Here is a 19,749-nt window from a genome sequence, read left to right on the forward strand (position 1 = left end):
CTCGTGATAATCAACCATCGAATACTTGAAGACTTCATCAGCACCATCTACGCCAAAGTCATGCTCTTAAAGTTGTGATCTCGCATTTATAATGAAAATGATGCTGATCGAGCTTCAAGAATTACATGCTCTGTAAGCCTTCAGGATGCAGTATACAGTGGACAATGCTTCCATTACATAGCAGTTGAAATACAGCCACATCATAATCTATTGGTTTTCAGTGACGATGCACAAAACAACCTAACCGAATCTATTTGGTAGCACGTGGTGCAAGATGAAGCTCTCGACCAGGGCAGTTTTCTGTAAAAAGCAAGCTACTAGACTTCTAAAACGCTCTGAAAGTTTGTATAGTACTAAGCACAACGACAAATATGTTAGGACAGGCTCATCTGTACTTTTTCCAGCAAGGGTATGTCCATAGTCAGTGTCCCAGGTGCAAGCGTATTTCGGCTCTGCATGGGCCTTTATACTCGGCCACTGCTTCGTCCAGGCAAGCACATTTTGTCATGTTTTAGAATAGTTCCAGACACGCACACATTAACTTTTCATCTTTTCTGCAAGCCGGCCACTGCTTGTGCGTGGCTTAGGTATTCTGGGCTGGCAATGCCCCTACGGGCCCCATGAATGAAATATGAGGAAGCCAATCAGGGAGGCGGAAAGGCACGGTGCTGCCGAAATGGTTACGTTGGCATAGCAAGTATATAAGGGGCTAAGTACAGGCTCACTTGTAGTTGTACTCGTTTTGTATTATAATGAAGCCTCACCATTAGCAATGTATAAGGCTGTTATATTGTACCACTGTACAAGAAATATTCTGAAAAGTTATTTTACGTATATATATCTAGTCACTGTATGATGCAATACAGCAGCTTTTATTTTCACCCGAGGAAGATGATGTCGCACTCCACTTACCTCTGACATATTTCAGTTAATGTTTTTTTCCACTCAATTATTTATTTCTCATCAATGGAAATGTAACCAAATGACTCTGTATCCTACATGGCAAATCACTGCAGCATATATGCATAATAAACTGTGTTCTACCCTTTCTGTAGTGTTTTCCATGCACTGCGTCTGTTACAAAACCCCAGCCTACGCTGGCTGAAAGGTTGACATCGCGCCGATGACTTCATGCTAGAGGTCCTAAATAGCGAGCTGTTGCAACAAGTGTCGCATTACCCGTAACGTAACAGGAAATTTGCAAAATAGACATGAATACAGATGAAAATTTAGCAAGCTGTCTACACTATAGCTGATTAACGATCTTCCGCATATGAAAGGCTAGAACTTATATATTACAGTTCCAGATCAACCACAAGCATACCCGTAGAAGTAGTCTACAGCTGATATTTTGTCAGTAGCGAAATAGAACAACAGATTGCTTGACAGTAATCAAAACCTCATGTATACTGGAAGCCCGTTGTCCCTATATCTCTTGAAAGCTTGTGCACTATATATGGTGCTGTATCTACCCGCTGTGCTGACTTGGGACTCGAGGCATTGGGTATAAATGCATGAGCTCAGAGCTTTGATTATTGGGCGTTGTGTACTGGCGCAGACTGCAAAAATACTCCGACCCTCATTTAGATGAACACCAAAGAGCTCCAGGCCGAGATTCCAACTGCGGCATGCTTCCTAGCCCACTGTGTACTCTTGGGATACTCGGGCCGACATTTATGAGTTGTGGTTGGTGAAACTGAAGCAATGATTTGGAGTCTGGGTGAAGGTGACAGTGACTTGTTATATCGCCTGTAGTACTGCGCTTCCCTAAGTAATCTGAAATATGCCTACCATTTTGTACATGCATATTATTTACATATACTGGCGTCTCAGAAATGAGACGTAGCAGGAGTGGGTACCTATAAGAAGTGAAATGAAAAACCACTCAGTTACAAGAAAACACTTACTAAAAGAAAAATGTAGGTAATCGTCAACAAATGGCTGAGAAAATAAAAATCAATCAAGTTCACAATTTCTTGAGCAAAGACCACCTCGGGTGCGCTTCCAAGCGAGCCGTCCAAATTATTACGTACTTCAGTACTATGCTGAAAAAGAAGAGTACCTTTCAACAACCAAATGAGCTTTCAGTGGTGCAGTGTTTAATACGTGACTGCAACACATCATGTAGAAAAATCAAAGAAAGAAACTGGTGTATCTATGAGATATGATGAATTAACTATCTTGTAGAGCCAAACAATGTCACACAATCATTTGTCTAAAGTCTGCAGACTGCAACAAGTGAGGAACTGCAGGTGCAACAAGTGAGGAAAACTACAATTTTAGAATCAAATATGAATTACTCCATAACGAAAGTCTAATGAAATAACTATCAGGGGACTCAAATATGGATGGCGTGCAGCACTCATATACACCAGGCATTCATTACATCCATCACCTAGCCCATATACCACATCTTGAGCTAACATAAATATATGCCACTGCTGCAGAACATGGTCGAACTGTTAGTCCTGTTAACATCAGCTGTGTTGACCTTCCTCAATGCCTATATTGACTGGAAGATTAGCCCATGTAGCTACGCTGCAGACGTAATACAGGATTTCCGAGGTCCGGCAATCCTCTGCTCAATCTTCTGAAGTGGCCCAGCCTCCTTTCTTTGACATACATGAACTTCGTGAACTTAATTGACTTGTAATTCGTAAAGTCAGCGCATATGCTGCTGTAGAAGGTGACGGTTCTGTTTAACTTATTTCAGCAAGTTATGCGTTCTTTCACAGTCTAAACTTACATTAACCAATACACTGCCTTAATGACAGCATGCAAGTTAGCAAGCTGAAAGTAATATAATTTGAATGCAGATATGCTCAATGTTTTTTTATCTATGCAGCATGTTTTGCTTTACGGACATTTCTGCAATATTTAATGGTTTGTTTATGTACCCGACTTCTTTCCGTTGATTTCATAGGCATTGTTGCAATGACGTAAAAAGTAATTCGATGCATCAAGCGCACTCTACACAATCCATAGAATTAAAGAATATGTGCGGACTCCTCTGCTTTCATAAGATTCAATTTAGTAAAAACAAGTTATGAAGCACATTGACGGGACCCTTAATATAAAATCATTTTATTTCAAAGTAATGGCAGCACAGCTTGTAATACCAGCTAGCTCTTTTAAACAGTGTGGTATATGCAGTGCAGGTATGCAAATATATTGATGTACATGTTATTGAATAATAATGCAGTGGAAATTGTTAGCTCCAAAATTTTAAAAAAATTACTTTTACAGTTTTCTGTAAAATCAGCAACTCATAGTGCTTATTCACAACCTCTGCTGGCACAGCATTGCAAAACAGCTCGTTTATGAGAACAATCAAAAGACTTCACTAGCATTTATATTGATAGAGTTTCAACAGCTGGAGTATGTGATGTAGCTGTTTTCCCCCATATAGGACTGATGGCCCAGTGCCCTAAAAATTTCTGAGTGCGACCGTGCTGCGCAGAGAAAGAAATCTGTCACAGATTAGGTTAATCCCGAAGCTAGCTCGATCGATCAGCATGCAGTTTCACTTTGGTCTGCCGTAAATGTCACGTTTTAACGTTCGCGTGGTTTGCACCCACCGGCCGGCAGATCTCGGAATTACCAGCGCTCAAATGTTGCGGGGGCGTTGCAAAGCCTGAAAGGCATGACACTAAATTCATATAGGCCATCTGGCGTGACAAAGGCCGTTTTAGGTTGGTCTTGGGGTGCCGTGGGGATTTGCCAATAGCCGCTCCGTAAGTCGATAGAAGAGAAGAACTCCGCGCCTTGGAGACAGTCAAGGGCGTCGTTAATTCTCGGAAGAGGGTAAACATTTTTACGTGTTATTTTGTTAAGACGACGGTAATCGACACTGAATCGTATCCATCCGTCCTTTTTCTTAGCAAAAACCACGGCAGATGCCCAGGGGCTGTCCGAAGGCTGAATGACGTCGCGCTTGAGCATGTCAGCTACTTGGTCGTCGATAACACGGCTCTCTGTCGCGGATATGCGATATGGTATTTTTCGCAGTGGCGCACTGGTACCCGTGTCGATGCGATGACAAACAGTTGACGTGCGGCCCAAGGGAACATGCTGGCAGCCAAAAGACGAACGGAACTTGTCGAGAAGGCGTAGAAGCTGGGCGCGTTGAGAAATAGTCAACATGTCGGCGATGGAGCTATGTAAAACATCGGGCGAAGTCGGCTCCTGCGCCAGGCGACCTCATGAGTGGCGATGGGACCAGTTCGCATGTCAATGACGGCAGCAGGGTCGACACACTGGGCACGGCCAACGCACTCCCTACGAAGCAAAGTGAAAGGACAGGATAATCGGTCGGCGACGAGCAATCTGCTGAGGCCGGCATGAACGTCCAAAAGAGCGAAAGGCAGCGGGTAACAATTGCGACGAGTGAAAATTGCAGATGGCGTAAAAAGTGCGCTGGCATCAGCAACAATATTGCATGACACTGTGGCAAGGGCAGACAAGTGCGGTGGAATTGTAACGTCTTCGGCAACAAATACTTTATATTCAGGTTCACGAGCGTCAAAGAATGGGGCATTACACAGCGTTTGAAATTCCACTTCAGCACGAGAACAGTCGACGACGGCCTTATTAGCGGAAAGTAATTCCCAGCCCAAAATAAGATCGTGGGAAATAGAACAGAGCACCAAAAATTCGCCGATGTGGAGGAGCCCGTTGATCACAACGCGAGCAGTACACGCAGCTGCAGGCGTGATGCGGTCAGCGCTGGCAGTGCAAAGTGACGCGTTGGACAGTGGCGTCGTGACTTTTCTGAGCGAACGGCAACGTTTGGCACTAATAACTGAAACTGCGGCACCAGTGTCAATGAGGGCGAGTGCAGCGACGCCGTCCGCATGTACGTCAATATGATTAGTCGGAGAAGGGAGAGGCCTTGGTCTGTTCGTGGGTGACGCAGTTGTTGCCTCTGGAACTGCGACGATTAGTGTTCCCGTTCCGGCGAAGAAGGACGACGGCGGATCGGCGAAAGCGAGCGGCGTCGAGGCGATGGCGAACGGCGGTCAACAAGAGGGCGGTGGTCCGAGTAAGAAGACATGTGGCCGGGGTTCTGAGACGAGGAGGATGATGGGTATGGGGAAACGTACGGTGCGGCGTCGAAGCTACGGCGGTAGGAGCTTGCGCGCCGACGACAAAATCGTGAAACGTGGCCAGGGACACCACAGGCAAAACATATTGGCCGGTTGTCAGGAGTGCGCCATTGTCCACTGCTGTACCGTGGCTGAACGAAGTGAGGAGCTGGACGCAGTGGCACGACCGATGGGGATGGCGCAAAGGTCGGAGGTGGTGGCCGCGCGAGAGCCTCGGCATAGCTGAGAGGTGCAGTTACCTTGGGAAAAGCAACGGGGCTCGGTACAGGCGGGGCGGAGTCTCGCGGGCAGAAGGGAGAGCTGCGCACATATGCTCGTGGATGACCTGGCGAAGGTTGGCCGGCAAAGGCGAAAGTGGTGGCGTGGCTGAGGACAGCAGCGAAAGCTCACGAGCGACCTCAGCACGGACGAACTCTTTTGTCTGGCCAAGCAGGGAGTCCATCTCAGGGGCCGCTGTCATGCTCGCGAGGGTTTCGTCGGACGCGGGGGGTCGCCGCGTGAGAAGACTCTGTCTGCAGAGCTCGTTGAAACTCTGGCAAAGCTGAAAGAACTGAGAGACAGTGTCTGGGTTTTTGGAGAGGAGCATATGAAAATCATCGTCGGAAATGCCATTTATGACGTGACGTATCTTGTCCGCCTCCGCCGTCGTCGAGTTGACACGCCGGCAGAGGTCGACGATGTCCTCTATGTAGCTGGTGATAGTTTCACCAGTTTGCTGGGATAGGCTTCGTAGGCGTTGTTCAGCAGGAAGTTTGCGCACGTCAGGGCGGCTGAAAACTTCTGTGATGCCGATTATGAAGCTAGCCCACGTGCGGAGATAGGCTTAGTTGTGTTTTAAACACAGCTTGGCGATGGCCGATAAATAGAAAATCGCGTTGCCGAGCTTCAGAGGATCGTCCCATTTGTTGGTGTTGCTGGCGCGTTCATACAATTCCGGCCAATCTTCAATGTCTTTCTCATCGGTGCCGCTGAAGATATCAGGATCCCACTGACGCTGGGCACCGGCACATACGATGGCTGGAGTAACCGGTGGGGATGTCGGGCTGAGGTCGTCAGGCATGGCGGATGGCAGAGTTCGGGTGCATAATTCCAGGTTGGGGGAAAACCGCAGCGCCTCCACCAGAATCTAATATGAATACAGCACAAGAGAGCAGCAGGCAGCGTGTCTCAACCAGAGCAGCTCAGGCAATCTCGAGCTCGCGCCTCCCGGGCGACTGGCGATGTGGCTGCGGCGCCGGGCATTCCTCTTCACTACACCTCTCGCATTTTACAATAAATACATGTTAGTGAGATTTCCTCGTGGTTTTCTGGTGAATATCTTTCGCCGTTTTTGAATATGGCAACAACTTTCGCAGCAGTGCAATCTGACGGGAGCTACCCTGCAATATGACTACAGCCCATGACTACACTATGCTGAGTTTGCACTTTGCTCATCGCTAATTCGGCATCTCCATAAAACTGTTCTACTTCATCATCGTGACTGGAGGTTTGAACGCAAGCTCGTACTACCTTGTTATGTACCTCCTATGTAGCTTTATTACGACTACTGCTACTCTCTCATCAATGCTGTAGAATTCACCAATGCTCCCACTGTGTCCTTATGGATTATGAATTCTACTCAGTACTGCTTCTTACCTGGGTGTCCTCTGTAGCAGAGGACGTGGCTGCTAGTCAGTATTGTATAAGCCTCACCAGCTCTTCTAACCTCACTGAGGCAATAATATCCCGAACAATCCCTGATATTTTTTCAGATTCCTGCTCAGCTAGCTTCACTCGAGAGGGTTCTTGTGTTGACGTTGCCAGGGTCAGTTTGCATTGGCAGCCTGTCCGGACCCACAGATTCTTAGCACCCTCTGCTCCTTTACAGGTCTGACCGCCGCCTTGGTCAGATTCTCCGCAGCTGCTGGGGACTGAGGGCCATTGGCTAATTCTAGATATTATCCGGAAGGTTGTGGCCGAATACTGCACCAGGTAGGCCAATTCCTGTTCTGGTGAGGGAGTTTTTTTTACTTGAAGCTTAGCTGGCCTTCTTGATTTGGTTGCACCTTGACTAGCATAGCCCCACTTGCTGTCTGCATTTTTTTAGATGTAGTGAACTGGAGGAATATTATAATTGAGGTTAAGTAAATTTTGTAGTTTTACGTGTATAAATGATGAGCTGAGGTTGCTCTAAATTATTTGAGTCTTCCTTGAATCGTGATAGTTGTTTACCGATAGAATACGCGAGGCTTTGAACCTTGTTCGAACGTTATTTCTCTCACGTTACCTAGCAGATGCTTCATGGGGCCTTCTGAACCATTTGGCCGACCGGTTCGGGAGGGTTAGCCGAATAACGGCTGGTTATGGTTCAATTCCAGAACGGCGAAAAATAGCACTTCAGTCCTGCTTCGACTGAAAATAACCACTCTACTGCGATTTTCGGTACAGTTCTGGTAAAGCTGGACGCCATACTACGACGTCGGCGACGTGCTTGGATGTGGGGCGCCAGCGTGTGCGCCTGCTTTTGCGAGTTTATATTGTCACGTGGTCGTGACGTCAAAGAACACAGTAGCAATACTGTGAAACACAAAACTAACTTTTATTGGGCGAACCTGTGCCCACAAAGGAGGCTACACTTATAGCACAACGATAGCGGCGAACACGGTCGGCGATCGTCGAAAATCTGATCAGCGGACTCAGCGCGTCGGCTTTTATAGATCAGTCGTTGAATGTTCCAGATTAACCGATGTGACCCGCGTGTCTTGCACAAAGTTCTACACTATTCGCGTCGCGCACAAATGCAATCAGATTACATAAGTTGCGGTGAAAGGCAGTGGACGGAACTATCGATAACATTCCAGAAACTTCTTTTACATGCAGGCGCGTCCTGCGCTGCGTTATAACCTTTGTTAGGCGGCTAAACGAGGTCGCCCGATAAATTTAGGTACACGTGTCAAATATGAGCGTGAAATGCTTTTTGTGCCGGACTTATGGTCACTGCTATTGAGTATCTCACGAAGTCGCTTTCTGGCCAGCAGAGAATTCTCATCAATGCAATTAGCTGCGTTAAAGATTTCTCACCTCGCATTCTCCAGTTAACACAAGTTCATCTTCACCAAAGTAGCAGCTGACGAACGGGTGCAAATAAACACACAAAGACGAAGTAGGTAGGATCCGTGTACTTCATCTGTGTATGTCTTAATTTACACCCTTAGTCGTGTAGCTATATATATCAAACAAGGAAAAAAAAAATTTCCCAAAGGAGGTTATCCTAGGGCATTGCGAAAGCACTGTGGTGTTTCGCTACGATTTTATTGCGTACTTCGCTTTCCAAGTCGCGTGCGAAAGAAGGCGTTTAGCGTAAGCAGTGGGAGCAGCTTATGCTTGTAACCATACTGTGTTAGTGCTCTTCATTTGTGCTATACTTGCTCGTTCTGTGTTCCAACTCAAGGAAAAGATGATGCGGCACACACATGCACTACCACTTGTACCTGAACTTAAGGCACAGACGCTGATCATAAAACATCTCGAAGACGATGTCAAGTTACTTCCAAAGCCAGATGTTCTCTCTTTCAACGGGCTTCTAGGCTGATATTCTGGGTTTTATCATGCGGTTAGCAGTGCTTAAAAGATAGGCTTAGCTTATGGCATACTCTCCTATTTATAGTCAAATGCGAGCAAAACGAAATATTGTTTCAAGAAAAGTTTTGAAAATTGAAGAAAAGTGGTATTTAGGAGAGAAGGTTAAAACCTAGCAACTATACGAAGCGTAGTGCCTAGAAAAGCTTTTTTTTTTCGTTTTGCTATAATGGGTTGATTATTTCAATAAAAAAAAGGCGACGTTCAATTTTTTTTTTAAGTTTCACTCTGTAATGTCAATACGTCGTCACGAATTCCAACTTGCGTGATTGGGTACGGTCCTCGTCGGGATACGAAAATAAATCTGTAAATATGTTCCACGTGAACATTCATGCTACGAAACCCGCGTGATACCTATGCAGATAATCTTGCTGGAATATCGTTTCACACATGCGCCACGCGTAAACCATTTGCAGGCGCTGCCAGATTGCGCAACTTGTTGAGTGGCATGCGTGAGAGAGAAGTCCAGCGGCTTACACGCCTCTTAGAATAAACGTTTCGGCACTGACAGTCCTATGCGACCTGCGGGGTCTGAGTAGTCCTTACCATGAAGAAGCGGAAAGAAGTGATGTGAGCAAACAACTATTTATTACGCAAACTGAATAAATGTCTATGCACAGATTGTACTCTAAAGGAACTGCTAGTGATGGCCAGGGCAGAAAAAAAAGGGAAAAAAAAGAACACGAGCGCTGGTAATTGTGGCGGCGATATTGGTAACGCGACACAGAACATGAAACTCCGGCATAGGGCTAGGCGGGCGGCTAGACACTCCAAGCACCTTGATTTGCAGGGTGCATTAATTAGTATAGGGATGGCTGATGGAATGTTCGCGAAGTACCCAGGACAATAATTCATGCATAGCCTAAGATGACATGCAATAAATGAGCGGCTACGCGATGCTGATGTGTCTCGCATTTTGCTTCCTGACACTGCGCGAAACACACAGAGACGACATACTCTAGCCTTGACAACAAGGTTTAATCACCCCATTGGCTGTGCGAGTTTATGGATACGGCACGTGGTCCTGCTGATTATACACCGAAAAAATGACAACAGTAGCAATTCGCGTAGGTACTCGGCTTTCTTTCTGTGTTAGATGAATGGACTAATGACGCCACCAACAATTTCCTGAGAGCATAGGCAAGTTAATGATATGAAGCTCGATTCTGGCTATGAAAAACTGTGCCGAAATAGGAGAAATCTGCTGATTTCACTCTCTGTGACAGTCAGTTCAGGCGAAGCTTTCACTGGTGTTTGTGAAGAACGCTGTACCTTACTCGTGAAGTACAGCAAAGAGCTCAAGGTGGTCTAAATTATGCCGCAGTCGCAAACTAAAGGCTGCCTCATAACTAGATTGCGGTTTTGGCACGTAAAACCCCATAATTTATTTCGATTTCTTTTTCTCTGGTGGCATTTCTAAGCAGACGATGCGCGACCCAATTAGACACATTTTCACTGGGCACCGCCTCCCTGGACATGAACGTAAGAGCTCGATCGTGCCCATGTCACGCATCACGATGAACGATTCAGAGAAATTGAAGAAACATGATAGCATTAGGATGAACGCACGACGAAAGTGCAACAGCGTTATTTGAATGATAACCATGGCTTGACCGCAGTCACATGACGACGATATAATGACGGCAACAAAGTGACGACTACGGCACGAGTACGGGATGACGACGATGCGCTGACGACGATGGCATGACGATGACGGCATGGAAGCATAATGTCGAAAATGCAATGATGCCGATGGCATGGCGACGACGGCATGGCGACAAAGCTATGGTGAAGGGAATGACGGAGCGAGAATGACGGCGATTACTTCAGGACAACAGGAAGTCGACAATGTGATGACGACAGTGCATTCACTACGACAAGGTCACGACGATGGGACGACCATGATGGCAAATACTGTGTGACGACGACGGAATGACGACGACAGCACTGCGATGATAGAATTATAGTGACAGTGTGACGACAACGGCTCAAGATAGCAGCCTGATGATGGCGATATGGTAGTGCAGTGACAGTGACATAGTAAAGAGCGAGGGGAGATGACAATGACATGACAACTTACGAATGATAGCAATGGCACGAAGGCTTTGAAAAGATGACGACGCAATGCCAAGGTCGAGTGTTGTTGTTTGCGTTCACGCGCGCTTCCGTACATCAACTGCCAACGGGGGCCACCTCGATCTGCTTTATATCAAATCGTAATTTGCACAATGCCCGTCCAGAGACCAATAGTTCCAGGCGCCAGCAGGTACGAGAATAGTAAGACGACGTCGGCAGGACGACGATATTGCTTTCAGTATGAAGGCCCTGAAATAAGGCAAGATTTAATCGCCACGATAGCAGCTGCTAGCCGCAGCAGCAGCTGGCAAGTCGAAGCAACGGGGCAATGAAAGCTCCACGTGAAAGAAAGTGGCCACTTATGTTGCTATTGACGCCCGTTGAAACATGATCTGCTGAAGTAAGAAACATCACAGAAATGAGGGAAAGAAATCTGCAGGGTATGAAAGGCTTCGAGAGGAGCGTAAAAGGCTAACCCACTTCACGCGCAATATGCAAAAAAAAAGCGAAAGTAACGAGGACCACAATAGTGTACAATTTCAACAACGCCTTTCTAGACAGGGAGTGACACTTGTGAAATGCAGGGGCATATTAAGCCTGGAGCTGTATTGCTCCGGTCTCCTCCTTTATGTTTTTTTTTTTTGCCCTCGTCATGGATTTGCACTAAACGGGGAATCCTTTGTCACGAGTATCAGCCAGTCACGGAGAGAGGTAACAAGAAATGAAGAGAATCGGAGGATGTTTCAGTGTGTGACAGTTTTAAGTAACAACCTGTATTCGTCCTTACGAAAATTGGTACAACTGCTACTCTTTGGATATGTACAGATCTCTTAGCAGTGTGTTGTCATTGCCGTACACATTTGTTTGCATCATCAGTTATATATTCCCTGCAAGACCGCCGTACAGGAAGTCGAATCAAATTATCCTTCTGCAGAATTCAAGAGATATTATCTAGAGTTGAGTCACTAATAATCACGATAAATAAGTCATTTTGTTCTCACTGCAGGTGAATTGCACTTCTTTCCTTTCTACTTGTTCTAGATCCAAATCTTGTAACTTATTATTCATTTGTTTTTGTTGCTGAGTTACGTGTTAAGCCGGAACCGCATGGCGCGTTTTTCGCGAGCGAAAAACGTGATGCGCGGCAAACGACCGCGTTGCCGCCGACGCGCGAGCACCCGTACGAAAAGAAGGAGCGGCGCTTTCGCGCCGCGTTTTCCGGGTTGCCAGACAACCTAGCTCCCAACAACATGAATTGTCTTTTTTACTGCATATATTATATGCCCTTAAACTTGCAGAACATTACGATAAAAACAGTCCTCGTGTAATTAGACAGCGACATCTTTTTCCGAAGTGTATTTACGAAGCTTAATTTCAAGCAGCAAGGTTGTGTGCGAAACTGCGACTATGTACCTTCCGCATGCTGAGAGGCCGCTGCTTGTTTACAACTTCGCCTGGAAAATGGAGTGTTGGCCGCTTACTACCGAGCAAAACAGACGATTGCTGCTAATAAGGGGGATGCTGATACTGAAGCAAGAACAAATGCGGGTCAGGAGGTCTATGTGGGTGCGGCCTGCATGGTTGAGAAGAAAGCAAGAGAGCGAGTTACATACACTGGTAATATTTCAAATTGTCTTGCCAGCATTAGCGATAAGAAATGAGGCCCTGAAGCCTATGTCTTTGTTATATGCAGTTTCAGGTTATGAGAGAACAGGATCCGGAGCTCTTCTTCAAATATTGTCGAATGACCCCCGAACTCTTTGATGTAATTCATGGCCGTGTGCGGGAAAGGCTCACAACGATGCACGTCGTTCAGGAGCCCATCTCATCTGGCGAGCGTCTGGCTATGACATTAAGGTAACTAACTGTGTTCACTTTGTATGTGTGCTTGGTTATTTGACACTCACACATTTCTCACAGGCAAGTTATCCAGCCAAATGCAGATGTATGTAATATGCAGATATAACAGATATGCGCAACACCTTGGTGGTGCAATATCAATTGATGGTCTTTCGTTTTTAAAAATGAATTAACACCCTCCTGCTGATACTGAACCTGATTAAAAGTACGGCTCAAGAAGTGCATTTAAAATAATGCTTACATTACCTATAAAACATGTGCTGCATGGTTTTGGGTGTTATTCTTGTTCTGAAAAGACACCTGTGGAAGAATGGACGTTTGTTTATACTTTCTACATACAATGCTTGGCACGCGTCAGGTATCTATGTTCAGGTAATGCCATTGTTGACATCGCCAAGGACTTCCGTGTCGGGCTGGAGACGGCACGAGAAGTGATCCACGTGACTCTGGAAGTTCTGTGGGATGATCTCGCCCCTCAGTATATGAAGGTGCGTCATTTAGAATGAATACATGCTTTTGTGGAATGAGAGTCCACCTCTTGCAAGACCCGGGCTATTTTTTCTAAGATTCTGTGATGTTATCTAGACTTATTTAAAGCCAGTGGTGTCTTTTACCTGAGGCACAACTTTTGTCAAAACTGTGTATTAACTATTTCATGTAATGGGCATCACTGCTGTGGCTTGTATCCTTGCAGCCTCCAAATGAGCAAATGTGGCGGAACATTGCTGATGGCTTCTGGAAGCGGTGGCAGTTTCCGAACTGCCTCGGATCAGTGGATGGCAAGCATGTTCAGATTGTGGCACCAGCAAACTCTGGCAGCCTATACTACAATTATAAGGTAAATGACACATAAGTAATGAATATTCGAATGTTTTTATTTAGATGCGATAATTGGGGTGTTGAACCTTGTACATATAGGTGTGTGATTGCACGTGCTCAACCACTGACAGATTCACTTACTTGAACATGAACTGTTTTTAGGCCTTGAAATTTTCTGCGTCTCAATGCTGCCTCCTATCCAATTTCTTTTTTTACTTTTTCCTGTGGCCATGTCTATTGCTCAAAAGTGTCTTTTTGTGCTTATTTGTTACAGGGCACATTTTCAATCGTGCTTATGGCTGTAGCAGACAGCGGATATCTGTTTCGTCTCATTGACGTTGGGGCTCCTGGCCGCATAATTGATGGAGGCGTCTTCAAATGCTCTCCGATTGGCCGACAACTGCATGCTGGTCTGCTGCAGCTGCCTTCACATTCACAGCTGCCTGGCTCCCACAAAACACTCCCGTTTGCCTTTATAGGGGACGAGGCTTTTCAGCTGCGAGAAGATTTTATGAGACCATTCCCTGGATATAGGGAAGACCCTGCTGAGCGAATATTCAATTACCGTCTGAGCCGTGCACGGTGTGTGTATTTTCCATGTCCTCTTGAAAGGAAAAGTACATCATTTTCAACTAGTGTTTATTTTAACACCGTAATTATGCTCTCATGCAAAGCAAGTTCCTTGGTATGAGTGTAACAAAATTAAAACTTTAGTAAATTAGATAAATGGCCTAGTTATGTATTCATCCACACTAAATAAAAGGGGAGCAGTTGGTAAAAAACTTCTACAGGAAATTAGATCACACAGATGGAATGTTTGTGTTGTCTGCTCTCTTCTTGTGAGTTTCCCCTTTTGTTCAGCATGAGAACACAGAATAGCTAAGCGGCAGCTTGAGAAGCGAAGTATTACTGCAAAAGCTGAGACAGAAAAAAGTTGTGGTTTCGACATTATGCTACACCCCTCAATACTTGGTACAACGAATTACCTGCTATTTTTCTTTGTTTCTAATTAACGGTTAAAGACACCGTTTCCTGCTTTGTTATTGCCACCACAAACTTCTACTCTGATTCTGAGCTCGTTTTTTTTCCTGCTGTGCAACTTCAAATTTATTTTCTTTGTTGTATACTTAGCCAAACTGAAATTATTTGCACATGAAAGCAGAATTTTGTCGTTTGTACGAATCGCCTTGCTGTGAACGCATTTTCCTTTATTTTTGCAGGAGATGTGTAGAGAACGCCTTTGGCATTCTGCGGGCACGGTTCAGAATCTTTCGTGGCCCCATCAGCCTCAGTCCTGAAAAGGCCAAACGGGCTGTGAAGGCAACGTGCATGTTGCACAATTTTTTGTGCATGGAGTCCAATGGACGCTCTTCATATAGCCCAGTTGGATTTGCCGACCATGAAGATGTATATGGTAATATGATTGACGGTTCGTGGAGAGCAACAACCTACACAGATTCGGCAGCATTTGGCCTGCAGCCAACGCATGCACGCAAGTGTGCTCGCTCGGCATTGCAGGTGCGCAAGCAGTATGCAGCGTACTTCGCGAATAAAGGAAAAGTTCCCTGGCAGTGGAAATTGCTGGAAATTGATGAACCCGCTGATGAAGAAGTGCAAGAATAGTGCCTCAATATTGTGGAACTAGTCTTCTGGAAAAAGATGTGAGGTGTCAGAAGAAAAATTGTATTGCAATAAATGTGTCTTTAACTAATTTATTTTTCACTGTTTGCCGAACTTCCTTTTTCAAAAGAGACTGACAACTTCCCGTTCTTCACTGACAGCTTTACTGATTGTCCACATAACGAGCGGCAACTTGCAGTAGTTCCAACTCAAATTGTCCTCGCAGATGTTGGGGGACTCGTCTGTGCTTGTCCCCTATAAAAAGCCCGAATAGTTCAGAAGCGTCGGCTCGTTTGGAAGCCAATTCTCCCAGGATTCCTATTTCTTTTTCAAAGACCTTATCATGGCCCCGTTTCCTTTTCTGTGGACCAGGTGATGCGCTGCTGGCTGGTGATGGCGCTGATGTGGGGCTGGAGCATCCACTCCCATCTTCCTGCCTAGGGGTGGTAGGAAAGTTGCTAGCAACCAGATTGGCTTCAATGTCTATGATGCTAGTTCTTTCAGTCTGAAGATATGCGGTGCTTGTTTCGTCGAATGAGTCGATGTCTTGAATATCCATGAGGTTCCCGCTTGTCCTGCATGGATAATACACATTGCAAATTCACACTATATTTCAACATTTGTGTAAAGCTACCATGACTTGTGGCCTGGACATTTTGCAACTTGTCATAAGCTGATTATGAATAAAATTAAACATGCAGATAAATGAACCGCAAGCTATTTCCAACACTTCGACACTATTATAAGCAGGATTAATTTAACTGTACACAGTAGATTTGAAAAGTATACCTTATGCATATATGCCTTTGAGTAATGTGCCCGATTTATTTATTTAAAATACCTTATAGGCCCCTTGATAGTAAGGGGTTAATAAAAGTGCAAAGTAAGTCGACGGAGTACATACGGCTCAAATTTGCAATTTAGATCAAATAAATGTGGTAATAATAAAGTGGTATGACGGCAATATAAGGTTGGGCAGGAACGAGGACAACACGAAAAAAATATATTGGCTGGCATTATACATATGGCAAAACTGCACACAATAACTATAGAGTGTACCAATCACAATGACGACAGTAAAAAGAAAAACTACAACCAAAGATTGCCTGAAAAGGCGGTATAAAATGTTAGCAGGAATGGAGACAGTGTTTTTAAGAATTTTAAAGTTCATATTGTCAATGCCGGCTGAAGTGGATAATTTAAGCTTATTAATTAGAAGTGTTATGCCCTCGGCAGGTATTTCGATCGGTTCCATATATGGGAAGTCAAGATCGGGTACATATGGAACGTCAAAATGGTCTTCCCGGGTGAAAACAGATGAAAACAATGTGTTAAATGCTGAGGTTGAAGGGAAGGTAAATATCTAGAAATTTATTTTTGTTTAGCAGATCCTACTGTGGAACAATAAGTTATCATAAAATAGATGCCCTAGAAATTCGGAAGAAATACTCACTCAGGATATTCCATTGTGTCAAGGAGAAACAGCAGTTGGTTGTAATGGGGCCACCGCACACTGACAACACTGTCCGCGCCGGCGCCACTTATCGTTGTTGTCACTTCTTTGCGTATTTTCATGAAAGTGTCGCGTAGGGATTTCCACCGCTTCATTACTTGCGTCACTGTAAAGCAGTAACAAAGTGTCAGTGTGAGCAACATATATGCGCTCGCAGGAAGGTGATGCAGCTAATGAAATGTGCTGCATAAATTTATTTTCTGCAGGAAAGAAAAAACAAAATCGAGAAGCCTGCATCAGTCCACGCTAGTTTCCTTCTGCTAGTATTTTCTTACAGGCATATTCATGCCAATCAGATGTCAAGAAACAACACAGCTTTGATCAAATTTTTTCTCTCGCAAATAAAGAAAGCGCGGCGGCACGCTCTCTGCCTGCGAGATAAGTACGAAAACGGCGGGTAAACATGCCAAGTTCACACGCTTGTCGAGGCGAATGTACATAGAACAAGCAGGGCACCCACACCACGTGTGCACAGATTTGGTACATACCGTCTACGCTGAGGGCATCTGCTATTGCTCGCCAAGCCTGGTCACGTTTCATATTATTCTTGTAGTTCCTGTCGCGTACGTCCCACAGGACGCCACGCTTCTCAACTTCAGTTATGAGGGCCTCGCTGAAGGTTGCCTTGTCCATGTCGAGATGCGCGAACGAAATCACGATAGCACTTGTTTTGTTTGACGCAAGCGCGAGTTCTGCGGAGAGAGAGAGAGAGAGAATGAAACTTTTATTTGAAGTAGTGATTTGTCAGTCGACGTGGGAGGGTCCCTTATTCCAGGAGCCCTCTGGCTTGGATCGCCCTCCGGGCCCGGGCGACTAGTTCGCACTGGTCGACCAGGCCCGGCTTGGAGATCGCAGCCTCCCACGTTTCAGCGAGGAGGTTTGGATCTGCGTCTGCTGCTATTAGTTTTGTCGCTGTGATGCTTGCGCGGCTGTTCTTGCATTGCAGGAGGAGCGGCGCCAGGGTGTCAGGCACGTTGCAGTGGGGACAGGTGTAGCTGTATAGCGTCGGGTGGAAATGATGCAGCAAGATTCCGTGGGTAAAGGTATTGCTCTGGAGTCGCCTGTAGTCGGTGCCTTCGTTTCTTGTTAGTTTGGGATGTGGTGGAGGGTACACCCTGCGTCCAAGCCGATAGTGTTGTAGTAGTGCTTGGTAAGTTAACGGTATTGTTTCCGTTTCCTCCCTGATTTGTGTGGGTGGGACCTGGGTAGATTGCCGTGCGCGGAAGCCCGGTTGATGCTTGCGCGGGCCGCGGTGTGTGCCGCTTCATTCGCCTTGAGTACCTCGTGTCCCGGAACCCACATGATGCAGGTGTAGGGGGGGGGGGGGGGGGGGGGGAGTATCGCCACGTTTCAGTAAGTTGATCGCTTTGGTGGAGGTCCTGCCTTTCATGTAGTTGTGTGCCGCTGTTTGAGAGTCGGTGAAGACCACTATGGCATCCTCGCTTGTATGGGTGGCGAGTGCTATAGCGGCTTCCTCAGCTGTGTCCGCGCGTTTGGCGAGAATTGTCGCCAACGCCAGTGTCGTCCCCCTGTAGTCTGTGACGCTGATGGCGAAGGCGTTTCGGCCAGGATACTTGGCTGCGTCCACGTAGCGAGCCTGCGGGTCGTTACGGTGCTTGTGTCTGATGGCGTTTACCCTGGCGAGCCGTCTGCCTCGATGGTGTTCTGGATGCTTGTTCCGAGGGATCTGAAGAACTTGTAAACATTCTCGCAGCTTCGATGTGATCTTTTCTTTACGTTCGCCATCGTGTTCTATGTTGGTTACATATCCTGTGCGTCGGAGGACTGCTCGGCCTGTGGTTGTGAGCTTGAGTCTCTCGATCTGGTTGATGAGGTGCGCTTCCGCGAGTTCTTCCCAGGAGTTGTGAACTCCCATGCGAAGCAATCGGTCAGTGGAGGCGGTTGTCGGTAGTCCTAGGGCGAGCTTCGTGGCCTTTCGTATTAGACCGTTTAGCTTTTGTTTCTCGGCTGTCTTCAGGTTGAGGTAAGGAGTTCCGTATGTAATGCGGCTGTAAAGGAGGGCTTGTACCATTTGCAAAGTTTCGTGCTCTTTGAGGCCATTGCGGCGATTGGCCACGCGTCGTATCAGATGAGTAAGCTGTGCCACGGTGTTGTGTAGCCTGGGGAGTGTGGCGGAGCCGGACCCGTCCTTGTGTATATGGACTCCGAGGACTCGAAGTGAATCGACCATCGGTATCGGGACTCCCTGGAGAAGGACTTGCGGGTCCGGTGCGTCGTGTCTTGGGGGCCGGCCCCGGGTGCGTGCCCCGAGTACTAACAGCTCGGATTTATCTGGGGCGCAGTGGAGGCCGCAGGTGTTGAGGTACCGTTCGATGATGTTGACTGCCTCCTGAAGACGGGTCTCCTGTTCGCCCGTGCTCGCGCCTCTCGTCCACAGTGTGATATCATCTGCATATAGAGCATGGGATATCCCTGGGACGGTGTCTAGGAGGCGGGAAAGGTTGAGGAGGGCCACGTTGAAGAGGAGTGGCGAGATTACCGAACCTTGTGGCGTGCCCCTGTTAGGTAGGTGAAATTACTTGCTTCGGAGGTTGGCAATCCCCACCGTGGCCGTACGGTTGGTGAGGAAAGCGCGCATGTAGGCGTATGTTTTGGCACCGCAGCCGATATCTTCTAGATTACGGAGAATGGCTTCATGGCTCACGTTATCAAAGGCGCCCTTTACGTCTAGCGCTAGAATGGAAGACATGCTGTGTTTGCTCAAATGGTCAAGAATATCTTCTTTTAGCTGGAAGAGGACGTCCTGCGTGGAGAGCATCTGGCGGAAGCCGAACATGGTGTGCGGATAGCGATCGTTTCCCTCGAGATGTGTGGTGAGCCGCTCGTTGACCATGTGTTCAAACAGTTTCCCGGCGCAGGACGTAAGGGAGATGGGGCGGAGGTTTGCGATGGAGATGGGTTTGTTTGGCTTGGGTACCATGGTTACCTCCGAGTGTTTCCAGGGTGTTGGTAGCTCGCCTTTAATCCAGCAGTCGTTATAATACCAAAGGAGAGCCGTCAACGCCCGAGGGGGTAGCTGTCGAAGGTGCTTGTTGGTTACTCTGTCTTTGCCCGGGCTCGTATTGCGTGTTATCCTAGAGAGGGCCGCCTGCAACTCTGCCTGTGTGAAAGGCCGAT

The 19,749-nt window shown here is 46.6% G+C and overlaps 2 protein-coding genes across 2 annotated transcripts; one reads left to right on the forward strand and one right to left on the reverse strand.

Moving 5' to 3' along the window:
- The first annotated feature begins 13,364 nt into the window (after positions 1–13,364).
- LOC126524437 (uncharacterized) lies at positions 13,365–15,187 on the forward strand. The gene is made up of 3 exons (XM_050172755.2): positions 13,365–13,497; positions 13,753–14,060; positions 14,699–15,187. Exons 1-3 carry the CDS (start codon positions 13,369–13,371, stop codon positions 15,099–15,101), a joined length of 840 nt encoding a protein of 279 aa, XP_050028712.1. The 5' UTR covers positions 13,365–13,368; the 3' UTR covers positions 15,102–15,187.
- LOC129382952 (uncharacterized) lies at positions 15,186–17,304 on the reverse strand. The gene is made up of 3 exons (XM_055067165.2): positions 17,100–17,304; positions 16,552–16,717; positions 15,186–15,673 (listed from the first exon to the last, which is right to left on the reverse strand). The coding sequence occupies exons 1-3, from the start codon at positions 17,242–17,244 to the stop codon at positions 15,262–15,264; spliced, it is 723 nt and encodes a 240-aa protein (XP_054923140.1). The 5' UTR covers positions 17,245–17,304; the 3' UTR covers positions 15,186–15,261.
- Between the last annotated feature and the right edge of the window lie 2,445 nt (positions 17,305–19,749).

The sequence above is a fragment of the Dermacentor andersoni genome, chromosome 3 (genome assembly GCF_023375885.2).
Source record: "Dermacentor andersoni chromosome 3, qqDerAnde1_hic_scaffold, whole genome shotgun sequence".
In the NCBI taxonomy this organism is placed as follows: domain Eukaryota; kingdom Metazoa; phylum Arthropoda; class Arachnida; order Ixodida; family Ixodidae; genus Dermacentor; species Dermacentor andersoni.